This window comes from Corylus avellana, chromosome 7 (assembly GCF_965113065.1).
Source record: "Corylus avellana chromosome 7, dhCorAvel1.hap1.2, whole genome shotgun sequence".
Lineage (NCBI taxonomy): Eukaryota > Viridiplantae > Streptophyta > Magnoliopsida > Fagales > Betulaceae > Corylus > Corylus avellana.
In genome coordinates, this window is record NC_142496.1 from 25,140,285 (window position 1) to 25,154,524 (window position 14,240).

The 14,240-nt window shown below is 36.4% G+C and overlaps 2 protein-coding genes across 2 annotated transcripts; both read right to left on the reverse strand.

Moving 5' to 3' along the window:
* LOC132184902 (abscisic stress-ripening protein 2-like) lies at positions 1–560 on the reverse strand. The gene is made up of 2 exons (XM_059598691.2): positions 360–560; positions 1–252 (listed from the first exon to the last, which is right to left on the reverse strand). The coding sequence occupies exons 1-2, from the start codon at positions 507–509 to the stop codon at positions 70–72; spliced, it is 333 nt and encodes a 110-aa protein (XP_059454674.2). The 5' UTR covers positions 510–560; the 3' UTR covers positions 1–69.
* A 9,318-nt stretch (positions 561–9,878) lies between these two features.
* Positions 9,879–10,563, reverse strand: LOC132184899 (abscisic stress-ripening protein 3). Its single transcript, XM_059598689.2, has 2 exons — positions 10,361–10,563; positions 9,879–10,252 (listed from the first exon to the last, which is right to left on the reverse strand). Exons 1-2 carry the CDS (start codon positions 10,517–10,519, stop codon positions 10,070–10,072), a joined length of 342 nt encoding a protein of 113 aa, XP_059454672.1. The 5' UTR covers positions 10,520–10,563; the 3' UTR covers positions 9,879–10,069.
* Positions 10,564–14,240: the final 3,677 nt, after the last annotated feature.

Below are 14,240 nucleotides of genomic sequence, written 5' to 3' on the forward strand. Positions count from 1 at the left end.
CATACGTACAAAAACTCACACGTAATAATATTATTTAGGGTAGTCGTATGATGAGAAATAGAAAGACACTTAAAAGAGATGGTGGTGCTTCTTTCCATGTGCCTCTGCATCTTGTTTCTTTGCATCTTTCTTCTCATGACGCTCATGGAAAGCATACCCAACAGCCCCTACTGCAACTGCTGCTGCAATCTCCTCCACGACCTTGTGCTTGTGGGCGTTCTCTGGGTCTTTCTTTGCCTTATGCTTCTCATGCTGTTATAAATAATCATTCAAACAAATTCCAATTAAAAGCTTTGAAACTACTCCTACATGTACATCAAAATATATAGCTAGAAGGAGGACATGCAGTGTATACGTACCAAGGCAAAAGCTCCGGTAGCAGCAGCACCAAGCCCACCTGTTTGCGCGAGATGCTTTTTGTGCTTCTCCTCCTTCCTGTAATCAACAGGTTTTTCTGGGTTTTCTTCATCTTTATTGTGGTGGAAGAGGTGGTGGTGGTTTTCTGCCATGGTTTTCGTGGAGTACTATGAATATTGCTTGGTCAGAAAGATACAGGAATGTATTATATTCTGCCGAATGAGAATGACAAATGTTGTTAATGGGTTTAATTGGTTTAGGGTGCGCGCGCGGGGGTATTTATAACCGTACGTGTTGAATGGTTATACTATATGATTTTTTTCTTTGAAAATTTAAAGTATTGTGACGCGATCCAAAGGTGAAATTAATTTGGAGGGTTCTATATTTTGGATTATTCTTAAGCTAAAATTATATTTAGCCGGCCCTAGCTGTTTTCATCTGACTTACCTTGAGTTTTTAATTTCAAGTTGCCAAATTTAAAATAGGTTGTCCTATCTTTCACTTTACCATCAAGGTTAATGGTTTGTCATCTACCACATCTCATTTGACATGTCATAAACACTCCAATGCAATACTATATCAACAAATATGATATGTAGAATTTAGAGAAACACAAAATTTGATAACCTACATCAACAAACATGTTTGAGTGTGCGTTTGATGGGCCCAAATGTACTTTGAATACTCAAAAAGTCTGTTTGAAGAAAAAAAAAAAATTGTTTGATAAAAAAAAATTGAAAGCGCTTTTAAAGGTAAAAAAAGCCTAAATATGGTTAAAATGCACTTTTGGTAAAAACTTAAAAATGAAGCTTTTGCCAAAAAGTGATTTTTGACTTAAAAATTCTATATTTCTCAAACACAATCATAAACATGCTTTAAATAGCATTAGCATTTGAAGTTAGGTTTGTGTACAGTTTTCAAGTTGCGGTAATAGCAAAAGTCATTTGCTTAGCTAGCCTTTGGTTTGTTGTAATACCCCGACTTTTAAAACTATTTAAAAAGAGTTATGACCTCTTACTCAACCGGTTAATAACCCCTTGTCAATAAACCCTAAATAGAGAACTCTAAACCTTCTTATCATAACCCAATGCCCTTAAGTCTTTTTGAAGCAAAAAGCCCAAAACATCCTCACTGGGTGAGCGCTTGGCCAGGGGACCACACACGCACTCGCTTGGACATCACGCCACCCTCATGTAATCGTACCTCTGAGCATTTTTGGCCTTTTGTGAACAGTACACGAGCGCTCGTATGGACAGTATACGAGCACTCGTTCACCAATTTTCAAACCCTTGGATAATACCCAAATATGCATGCATGAAAATCATTTCTAACCTGTAGTGAACAGTATACGAGTGCTCGGCTCCAACATGCAACAGCGCTCGCCCCTTTTCAGGATTTCTCTTGCAGCACTCTCAACCTTTTTCCCCTATAAATACCCCACACCATGCACCCTCAACCCCCATTCGAGCCCCTGTTACCTTAAAGAAACCCTGCTGGGTTGATTCTTTAGAGTTTGTGAGCCTTGAGTGTCCTTTGGTATTTTGGAGAAGGAAGGGAGGAGTTCTAACTATCTTCCTTGGTAATTCCTTAATCCGTCCTTTGTACTTTTCTAGTGTTATTATTCTTAATATTACAAGTTTTAAAAAGGGGGCCGGGCTATGATACTCATTTTCCTAGAATGTTTTCAAAAAGCTTTCAACTCACCTTTGTTTTCTTTATGCTTGAATGTGCATATATCTTAAAAAGAGTAATTTTCAAAGGTTTTTAAACACTTTTCCTTGATTCTTTTTGTGGTATCATCTACTGTCATAGGTGTTTATCTTAAGCCTAGAGGAGAAGACACCAACACATAGTCATAGATAGAAGCCTAGGAGCATTTTCAAGCATTTTTGGCCATACCCTAGCCCCTAGCCGAACGCTCACCCTTGGGAATGAGCGCACGAGCGCTTGACCAGAGAACGGGTTACACGCCCCTTAGCCCCATAAATGCATGCAAATGTTTCAGCAGTTCCTTTTTGTTAGATGGACCCTTTCTGTTAGATGGAGTCTCGTTGAGATCTCTAGTGTTGCTTATGACGATAAGTTATATTTCGTATAGCAAGGATTCGTGATGTCGGAAGGCTTAAGCGAGCGTACGGTGTAAGTAAACACTTATGAACACTTTCCTTAAAATCGTGGGATATGTCAGCTGACTGACAACGCATATGATATGAGCATGTCTACTTTTGTAATAACATGATAATTATTTTAATAACTTGTTGATAAGATGTATTGTATGACATAGTACACCGATACGTGCGGTATAATGGTCATAGACTTACTATATAGACTTGATTCTATGGTCAAATGTATGTGTTGATACATGTGCCTTGGATCCAATGGTTGAACCGTGACCGACGCAACTTTAACGGACGGCCACTACAGAACGTATATCATTAGTAGTGTGGGTTACTAGTATTATGAACAGTAGCATACAATGGTCGGGGCACCAGCATTGTATTACAGGGCACTCGGGATAGCGCTAACTCTGCTGAGAATGAGTAATATCTTGAGTAGACCATATTGATAGTTATGACCTTTAAACATTAATTTTCTGCATTAAAACACTTAGGCGATTGCCGCCGGGAGTACAGCACTTTTTATTAACCAAACAATACTTTTATGGTGTATTAACAGAGACAACACCCTATTTTCAATGTTTACTGGAACTGCACGTTTATTTCCGTATAATAATAATGAGCTCATGGCATACAAAATGGTGATGTTTACTTATTAAGTCGTTAAACTTACGCAGTTACTACTTTTATAGGGAGCATGTTTCTAGAACCCAAGAGTGATACGGCTACCACAATAGACCTTGTTGTAAGACCTCCATGCTGTTATGAGGTTTGACTATTATTGTTAGTTGCCCAATGTCTTTGATTTCGAGGATTACACTTGTTACTGTAATGATTTTGGATTTCTCAGATTTATTTTACCTTCCTATGCATTAATTCTGAAAATGCTTAGAGGGGCGATTCCCCATTTAACCACCAATTGGTTAAGCTTGAGTAATTGCTAGTAACCCTGCCAGGCTAGCTAAGGTTAGTTTTGGGAGCGTTACATTTGCTCTTAAGGGTGGCTTTGATGTAGATGTTTGATTTGATAGGGTTGGGGCTTTTAATTAGCTATCTTGTTTCATGTTCAATGGCACAATGCAATATTATTAAAAGATGTAATTAACTAACTTAATCACATGGTTTTACCAAACAACCCCACAAAGTGCAAAGCGATAAGAGTAAACTGTGCATTAGAATTGATTGAACACAAAAACCCAATACTAAGAGGGAAATTCTCGAGGAGCATAATTTAATGATAGTAAAGTAGTCCATATTAGCCTTATTAGGTATCAAAGTTTGAGATCAAACAAAAACTAGAAAGGCTTTTTCCACTTTCCACTCAATTGTTTGTGGAAATTAGGTCAGGCACTAATTATTTCAGTGATGACTCCCTATAAAATGAAGGTTGCTTATATCCACATTGCTTGCTTTCATGGAAACCTTTGAGTACACTCCTATATGTCTATATGGTACTTAAATTAAGTTTCAATATGATGCTGCATATATATTAATTAACAAAAGTTGCATAACTTGCAATGTTGTTCATGAGCTGCATCTTAATTAAGGTGGGGTATACTTCACATGCTAATAGTAATTCATACTAGCCAGTAACTTCTACAAGAATTAATATTTAGTACTCCTGTTCTGTCCGTAAGTGGGTCATACTTCACATGCTGATAGTAATTCATACTGGTCAGTAACTTCTACAAGAATTTTTTTGTAGACAAGCCTGATTAATTAGTATTAGCTGTTTTGAGTTTTATTAATGTCAATTGGTAGAGAGTTGGATCAGGTTAATTTGTCTTGAGGGAGTACCTGTAATTCCTGCTGTTTAAACCTCTCTTGAATAGTTCTCAGTAGATAAGTACTACTATGATTACAACTAAATAGAATAGTCACAGTTCATCGCCCCTCTTGCCCTTTTAATTAGGAAAAAAAAAAAAAATCCAGGAGTAAAAGTGAGAGCTCTAGTGCGTACGTGGAACCAAATATATATATATATATATATATATATATATATATATAAGAATGAGAAAACAAAAAAAAAGATAAAAGAAAAAGATAAAGATGAAGAAGGAGAAAGAAAAGCCGACCTACCAGTTTGGGTCCAACAACATGAAGATAGATTTGAGGCATGAGAGATATATATATGACCCAATACAGTCAACCACTATTCCAAATTTCCAACTGGGCTAAGCTCAGGAGTGTGGCTGAAGAGAGCCCAGGTGGGCCGGGTCTCAGCGGGCTCAAAGCGGCCCGGCATGTTGAGAGGATTATCTTTAGTACTAATGCAGTAATGCTTCTGATTTGGAAATGATATGGAAAGCAATTTTTAATTAACACGAAGATCAAGTGGGCCACATTCAGAAGGCCCATTATTCCAATGGTGATCGTGGATGATTCCAGTGTAGAAAATATTATATGCTCAGGGGGTTCTACTTCTACCTCCTTCTTTGGCTGGATGGTCTTGAAGGCTGGACGTCTTTCTCTTTTGGCTGTTTCAGCGTTTTGTCTTAAAGAGGCCATGTGCCTGAGAGTAGCACAAATAGCCTGGTTCGTGCTCACTAGCAATCGGTACTTGTAAATGTGATACAGAGCATCACCGATAGTATTTTCTTCTTTGGTAAAGTATTTCCGAAATGGAAATAGGAGCTTTTCCTGTATTGAGGAAAGTATACTCAATACAGGAAAAGCTGCGGCCATCTGACAAGCCTGCGATTGTCAGTCTTAGCAAGAGGCAAATCTTTAAATTCTTTAACATGCATAAACAGAATCAGTAAATCTTTTTGGTCTTAAGAAACTTTCGTACCTACGTATTCCATTAATCATTAATGAGAACAGCAACTACTTCTAGTTCATGAGCAGAATAACGAGTTTCTGCGTCTTTGAACGAAATCCGCAGAGTTTTTTTATCTCTGGAATTTTGATCTATCGCGTAATAAAAAGCTCCCCATTGATAGGATACTGAGAGGCATCAGTTTCAAGAATAAAATAATCATTGGCATTGGGTAGTTGAAGCGTTGGCAATTCTTTTTTTTTTTTTTCTTGATTATTCTTATAATTTCGGAATCGTAAGGTGTCCAGGTAAAAGGATTGGTCGATTTCATTAGTGGTTATTTATTTATTTTTATTTTTTTTTGAAGGATTTCATTAGTGGTTATTCTTAATCCGAGAAAGTATATATATATATATATATATATATATATATATATATATATATATATATATACAAGTTACACTTTTCAGCTTCCCACATTTTACGTTTTTTTTACTGAAGAATCTAAAATGAAAAAACCAATTGGACTGCCCATTGATGGTGCCATTCTAATGGTGAGTAAATTTTAACGCCCAACACCATTCTTTTTAGTTCGCTACTCTGAATATCCACCAATTAACATTAATTGTACCTTAATTGCCACCTTCTACGTACCCCTTCCCATGCACGTAACGTAACCTACATTTCCTTCACTCTATATAACGACTTACACCCTCACAAACCCTTCACAACTAATCATCTCTCCCTCTGTCGATCAATCTCCTCTTCTCAACAATGGCTTCTACTTCCAAGCTTTCCATTCTCATTGCTGTGGCTCTTGCTTTGAGCATGGCATCCATGGCCGTTTCTCGACCGTTGGATTTGGCCACCACCCCAACCCTCAAGGCTCATTCAAAATTGGATGGCGACTCAACATTAATGTGCTGGAATTCTTTGCTTCAGCTCCAAGCATGAACAGGAGATATTCTTCTCTTTTTCCTTCACGGAGAGATCACTAATATCGGCACTGGTTGTTGCCAAGCCGTTCGAGTCATCGGACACCAATGCTTGCCGGAAATGTTTCGTATACTAAGGCTTACCAATGAAGAGGGTCTTGTACTCGAGGGATATATTCTGTGATCGTGATGCCGCCCATTCCCCTCCTCCATCACCACGTCGCCACCATCGTCACTGTCGCCGCTATCGCCGCCATCATCAACAATTTGCTGGGACTCTTTGCTCGAGCTCCAAGCATGCACAGGAGAGGTTGTAATGTTTCTCCTCAACGGAAAGGCTTATTTAGGCCCCAACTATTGCCAAGCCATCCGAGCTATCAAACACCAATGCTGGCCTGAAATGTTTCGTTCACTAGGGTTTACCATTGAAGAGGGTGATATACTCCAAGGATATTGTGAGGCGGCGGCTGCCCATTCGCCGCTGTCACTGCTATCATCACCGTCTCCATTATCGCCACCACCAGTTAATTCACTTGGTTCCTTAATGACAAGTATTTTGGTGTTGTTGATTCAACAAAATAAAGAGGTGTTTGGGAGTCTTTGGTTGTTTACAGTAATTTGGCCCTTGGCCCAACTATTGACTATTTCCTCTCTAAATATTAATTATTTAATTAATATTTAACAATAATTAGTAGAGGTTGATGGATAATAAGATCAACGGTTTGAATCCCTTAAGAACGTATGCGAATCTGAGTAAATTTAGCATATCAAATGATATTATTATTATTAATATATTATCATTAATTTCTTTTGACTTCTCATATCTATGGAGCAGATAATTTTGTTTAAATCTTATATTCAAGCTGCGATATTAATCACGTTATCTGTGTGTGCCTTCACAATTGGTCGGAGATAGATAGACACCCGTTGGGGTCAAATAAATAATAATGAAAACATTTTAAATGAAATTAATTAATTACCCAAAGAAGAGGCCATGGGACAACAAGCCACTTGGATTCTTAGTGGATATTAAATTTGAGAGATATATATCAGATTCAACCATCTCTCTCCATTACTTGCCATTCCAAGTACCTGTCGTTCATGGAATATAATTTATGTGATGCTGGTATCTGGGGGCGGTCGATATATCTTCACTAACATTTCAATGATTTGGTTTTAGAAATATCTCAAGAATTCTTATTCTCTGGTGACGCATTTTTTGGTCCAAGAATCCGCTGTCTCGGCCATTTTTCTTCATGGTTGAGCTATGTGTGAATTTTCTGTATGTCACTGATAATCTGCAAAATAAAGGCAAGGTTAGAGGTTTCTGGTTGGAGCTAAATACTATGCTTTGCTTATAAAATGAGAAAAATAATAGGAAGTAGGTTCTAGTGAACTGATGTGTGTGAGAAATATGGGTTTATGTGAGAGAGAGAAACGTGGGAGAAGCTTTAGAGAGAGAGAGAGATGTCATTACAGGTGTCATTAGGTGAGAGAGAGAGAGAAACATGGGAGAACCAAAAGAATCCTCCCCTCTTCTAGCACATGCATTTCCTCCTTTTATTCTCCGCCGCCGGTGCAAAATGAAGTGCATTAGTGTCATTAGGTAGGGCATTTTGTAAATAAATGTAAGTGAGTGGGGCCATGGTGAGATATTTTCTGCCCCAACATTCTCCCTTTTGTATTTTTTTTAATCTATAATATGGTCCATGATCTAAGTTAGTGGCTAAATTAATGGCTACGGGCCATATGCTAGGGTCGTCATTTTCGTCATCTGCATTTACGGATTGCAGCGGCGGATCTACTTAATATGCTTTATATATATAAAGAGGATCGAATATCCATCATCATCAATGTGAGAAAAATATGACCACTTGTGAGTTAAGACGATCTCATAAGTCCTTTTCTACTAGCTAGGCCAGCGTTAATGAATAATCATTTATATTATGTGGAACTGACAAGTTCGATCTTGCAATTTGATCATTGTTGATGCATTTTTTAGTCTAACAGTCTACGATTGGTGCGATCTTTGCATTTTGTGAGGCGTTTTTTTATTTTTGATCTTTGGGCTTCTACAAAATAACAATAGCGTCAAAGGGATCTACAGGCCTTTTGCTAGAAACTTTCCGATGCTTAAGTTAGCAGTCGTATATGAAGTCTGAATGTAACATGAACTAGCAATATATTGAGAATCACGTACTGATGCCTTGAGTTCCCTCTCGATCTTCTCCCTTCAGGTGATTGAGGGATAATTTGAGATAGTTGAGAGATAATGTGAGGTAGTTGAAATAATGTGAGATAGTTGAGAGAGATATAGTGGGGGGTGGTTGAGAGATAGTGAGACCTATAGTGAATTTTATCCACAACAATCATCATACTAATCAACCAAAAGAGTCAAAGGACTACTAGAGAACTATATTATATACTAACCGGCCTCTAAGGCCCGATTGCTAAAAATGCACAAGAAAGCTAACATTTTTTTAAACTGGATCTCATCAATTCTCTTGTAATCGGGTTAAAAAATAAAAAAAAAAACCCTCTGTAACTTTTTTTTTTTGGGTTTTGGGTACCTTGTAAGGTATATATATTTGACGTAGGACAAAGTTTTCCTATGGTATACGCAGTGAAAGGTACCTAAACAAGATTTAGACTGTAAGCTAAACTTGGTATAATCACATGACATGAAATCGAAAATCAGGCAGAAAGAAAAATGTCCACATTGTCCCCGTATTTCAGTTGACTATTTAGGTTGATGACCATGTTCTGCAGTTAATTAGTGTCACTAAGAGCATTCTCAATGGAAGAGCTAAATATTACTTTTATCTATAATAGCTTTTCAAATGTTTAAAAAACCCCCTACATTGGATTAGCAAAAAAAAAAAAAAAAAACAATAGATATTTGATTGGAAGAACTAAAAAAAAAAAAGCTAAATGTAACAGTATTTTTCAAGAGAGCTATTTTATTTTTTATTGTTTTTCTCACCTGTTTTCTCTTTTTTCCAAATCTTTTCCTACTTTTTTTTTTTTTTCCTGCATGTTCTCTTTTTTCCAAAACTTTTCTTACTTTTAATAATATCTTAATAGAATAGATAGAAATATAGCTAATCGAATGTAGAGAGATTTAAAAATGACTTAGCTAAACTAGATAAAAGTGAGTTTTGAGAAGTCATTTTACATAAAAATATGACTCCTCTATTGGAAATGCTCTAAATCCTGTTAATTTTTAGTGTTAATATATATATATATATATATACTCCTTGGGTAATCGTTCTATTGCAATTAATTCATTAGGTTTTTAAATTCGACTTTTAACTTTTAAGTTTTTTGAAATTTTCAATTCAGTCATTTCGTCTAAAATTATTGACGTTAATTATGCCATTTTTGATACATCGGTTTAATTTTTTTTTTTTTAATAAATCTAAAAAAAAAAAAAAAAAGGTTTGCCACCCCTGCAGTACCCCCACAAGGGAGGGAGAGTAACCCCCCATCCAGTGTTATTGCCGCATACAGTTTTAGATGATTTTGCACATAACAGTTTAAGATTTTTGGTCAAATACTTTTAACTTTTAAGTGAAGTTAAGTTAAGGATCACGTACAATATTGATTTGTACATATATAAATATAAGAAGCCACAAATGTTATTATTAATTATATATTATGCAATAAACTCACGAAAAATACATGCAAAAAGGAAGCTAGAGTACTCCAAACTTCAAAGAAGCTTACAATAATATTATTTGTGAACATCATCATCGTCATCGCACCAGATAGCACCCTATACATATTGAATATCAACCAAGACATAAAAAAACTGACACGTAATAATATTATTTAATTAGGGTGGTCGTTTACCATGGTCATGCATGATCAGTAACATGACATGATGAGAAATAGAAAGACAGTTAAAAGAGATGGTGGTGCTGCTTTCCATGTGCCTCTTCCTCTTGTTTCTTTGCATCTTTCTTCCCATGATGCTCATGGAAAGCATACCCACCAGCCCCTACTGCAACTGCTGCTGCAATCTCCTCCTCCACCTTGTGCTTGTGGGCGTGCTGTGGGTCTTTCTTTGCCTCATGCTTCTCATGCTGTTATATATAATCATTCAAACAAATTCCAATTAAGAGCTTTGAAACTAGCTCCTGCATGTACATCAAAATATATAGCTAGAAGGAGGACATGCACTATATACGTACCAAGGCATAAACTCCGGTTGCAGCAGCACCAAGCCCACCTGTTTGCTCGAGATGCTTTTTGTGCTTCTCCTCCTTCCTGTAATCCACAGGTTTTTCTGCACCAATAGGGTTTACTTCATCTTTATTGTGGTGAAAGAGGTGGTGTTGGTTTTCTGCCATGGTTTTCGTGGAGTACTATGGATATTGCTTGATCAGAAAGAAACAGGAATATATTATATATATTCTGCCGAATGATAGTGAGAAATGTTGTTAGGGTGCGGTGGTATTTATAACCGTGTTGAATGGCTATAATATATGATTTTTTTGTTTGAAAATTTGAAGTATTGTGACGCGATCCAAAGGTGAAATTAATTTGGAGGGTTTTATATTTTGGATTATTTTTAAGGTAAAATTATATTTAGCCGGCCCTAGCTAGCTGTTTTCATCTGATCGAGACTGACCTTGAGTTTTTAATTTCAAGTTGCCAAATTTAAAATAGTTTGTCCTATATGTCACTTTACCATCAAGGTTAATGGTTTGACATCTACCACATGTCTCATTTGACATGTCATAAATACTCTAATGCAATACTATATCAACAAATCTGATATGTAGAATTTAGAGTAACACAAAATTTGATAACCTATATCAACAAACCTGTTTGAGTATGTGTTTGAGGAGCCTAAATGTACTTTAAATATTTAAAAAGTCCATTTAAAGAAAAAAAATACCCGTGTGGTAAAAAAAATTGAAAGTGTTTTTGAAAGTCCAAAAAGCCTAAAAATGGTCAAAACGCATTTTTGGTAAAAACTTAAAAATGAAGCTTTTGCCAAAAAACGATTTTTGACTTAAAAACTCTATATTTTTCAAACACAATTCCAAACATACTCTAAATAGTATTAGTGTTTGAAGTCAGGTTTGTGTACAATTTTCGAGTTGCGGTAACAGCAAAAGTCATTTGCTTAGCTAGCCTTTGGTTTGTTGTAATACCCTGACTGTTAAAACCATTTAAAAAGAGTTAAGACCTCTTACTCAACCAGTTAATAACCTCTTGTCAATAAACCCTAAATAGAGAACCCTCCTAAATAGAGAACCCTAAGCTTTCTTATCATAGCCCAATGCCCTTAAGTCTTTTTGAAGCAAAAAGCCCAAAACACCCTTACTGGGTGAGCACTTGGCCAGGGGATCGACCACACACGCGCTCGCCTGGACATCATGCCACCCTCGTGTAATCGTACCTCTGAGCATTTTAGGCATTTTGTGAACAGTACACGAGCACTCGTTCACCAATTTCAGACCCTTGGATAATACTCAAATATGCACGCTTGAAAAGCATTTCTAATCTGTAGTGAACAGTACACAAGTGCTCGGCTCCAATGTACGCTCACCCATTTTTAGGATTTCTCCTGCAGCACTTTCAACCTTTTTCCCCAATAAATACCCCACACCATGCAACCCTCAACCCCCATTCCAGCCCCTGTTACCTTAAATAAACCCTGCTGGGTTGATTCTTGAGAGTTTGTGAGCCTTGAGTGTCCTTTGGTGTATTGGAGAATGAAGGGAGGAGTTCTAACTATCTTCCAAGGTAATTCCTTAATCCTTCCTTTGTACTTTTCTAGTGTTATTATTCTTAATATTACAAGTTTTAAAAAGGGGGCTATGATACTCATTTTCCTAGAATGTTTTCGAAAAGCTTTCGACCCACCTTTGTTTTCTTTATACTTGAATGTGCATATTTCTTAAAAAGAGTAATTTTCAAAGGTTTTTAAACACTTTTCCTTGATTCTTTTAGTGGTCCTTTGTTTTCTTTATACTTGAATGTGCATATTTCTTAAAAAGAGTAATTTTCAAAGGTTTTTAAACACTTTTCCTTGATTCTTTTAGTGGTCTCATCTAGTGTCATAGGTGTTTATTTTAAGCCTAGAGAAGAAGACACCAACACATAGCCATAGATAGAAGCCTAGGAGCATTTTCGAGCATTTCTAGCCAAACCCAAGCCCATGGCCGAACGCTCACCCTAGGGAACGAGCGCTCGACCAGAGAATGGGTTACACGCCTCTTAGCCCTATAAATGTATCCAAAGGTTTCAGTAGTCCCTTTTTGTTAGATGGACCATTTTTGTTAGTCGGAATCTCGTAGAGATCTCTAGTGCTGCTTATGACAATAAGTCGTATTTCGTATAGCAGAGATTCGTGATGTCGAAAGGTTTAAGCAAGTGTACGGTGTAAGTAAACACTCACGAACATTTTCCTTAAAATCGTAGGATATGTCAGTTAACTGACCATACGTATGATATGAGCATGTCTACTTTTATAATAACATGGTAATTGCTTTAATAACTTGTTGATAAGATGCATTGTATGACATGGTACTCCAGTACGTGTGGTATAATGGTCATAGACTTACTATATAAACTTGATTCTATGGTCAAATGTGTGTATTGATATATGAACCTTGGATCTAATGGTTGAACCATGACCGGCACAGTCTTAATGGATAGTCACTACAGGACGTACACAATTAGTAGTGTGGGCCATCCGAGGTCGGACTCGGTCTGGCTGCTAGTGTTATGGACGGTAGGATACAATATTCGGGGCACCGTCATTGTATTACAGGTCGCTAGGGACAGTGTCAACCCTGTTGAGAAGGAGTAATATCTTGGGTAAACCATATATGATAGTTATGACCTATAAGCATTAGTTTTCTGCATTAAAACACTTAGGCGATTATTGCTAGGAGTACACCACTTTTTATTAACCAAACAACACTTTTATGGTGTATTAACGAAGACAACACCTCATTTTCAATGTTTATTGGAATTGCATGTTTATTTTCGTATAATAATAATGAGCTCATGTCATACCAAATGGTGAAGTTTACTTACTAAGTCGTTAAACTTACGCGGTTACTACTTTTATAGGGAGCATGTTTCTAGAACCCAAGAGTAGTACGGTTACCACTATAGACCTTGCTGTAAGACCTCAATGCTATTATGAGGTTTGATCATTATTGTTAGCTGTTCAATGTCTTTAATTTTGAGGATTACACTTGTCACTATAATGATTTTAGATTTCTCAGATTTATTTCACATTTCTATGCATTAACTTTGAAAATGCTTAGAGGGGCGATTCTCCATTTAGCCACAAGTTGGTTAAGCTTGGGTAATTGTCAGTAATCCTGTCAAGCTAGCCAAGGTTAGTTTGGGGGCGTTACATTTGCTCTTAAGGGTAGTGTTTGAAAACTTGGCTTTGATGTAGATGTTGTTTGATTTGATAGGGTTGGGGCTTTTAGCTGTCTTGTTTCATGTTCAATGACACAATGCAGTATTATTAAAAGATGTAATTAATTAACTTAATCACATGGTTTTACCAAACAACCCCACAAAGTGCAAAACGATAAGAGTAAAGTAGTCTATATTAGCCTTATTAGGTATCAAAGTTTGAGATCAAACAAAAACTAGAAAGGCTTTTTCCACTTTCCACTCATGTTTTAGTTTACAACTTCTGTTTTTTTATGGAAATTAAGGTAAGATACTAATTATTTCAATGATGACTCCCAATAAAAAGAAGGTTGCTTGTATCCACATTGCTTGCTTTCATGGAAACCATTGAGTACACTCCTATATGTCTATATGTAGGGCCGGCTCGATATACTTTGAAGCCTTAGGCGAAAAGTTTAAGTGAGTTTTTTTTTTTTTTTTTTCAATAATATTTAAATATTAATTAAATAATATTTATTTTAATATTAATTATATTTTTATTTAAAAATAATTATTCTTGCTTTTGGGGATGCAAAATTACTGATTAAGTTTTAATATTCAAGATTTTCTAACATCATTTTTTCAATTGATAATATGGCTATTCCATTTAATCTCTCTTGTGACATTGTTGATCTTAGGTAG

What these genes read in the sequence shown, in the direction of transcription:
- LOC132184902 (XM_059598691.2), bottom strand. Translation starts at nt 509, where the DNA reads ATGGCAGAAAACCACCACCACCTCTTCCACCACAATAAAGATGAAGAA. An exon ending in CTACCGGAGCTTTTGCCTTG is followed by an intron (nt 253 to 359) that starts GTACGTATACAC and finishes TATTTATAACAG; the next exon opens with CATGAGAAGCATAAGGCAAA.
- LOC132184899 (XM_059598689.2), bottom strand. Translation starts at nt 10,519, where the DNA reads ATGGCAGAAAACCAACACCACCTCTTTCACCACAATAAAGATGAAGTA. An exon ending in CAACCGGAGTTTATGCCTTG is followed by an intron (nt 10,253 to 10,360) that starts GTACGTATATAG and finishes TATATATAACAG; the next exon opens with CATGAGAAGCATGAGGCAAA.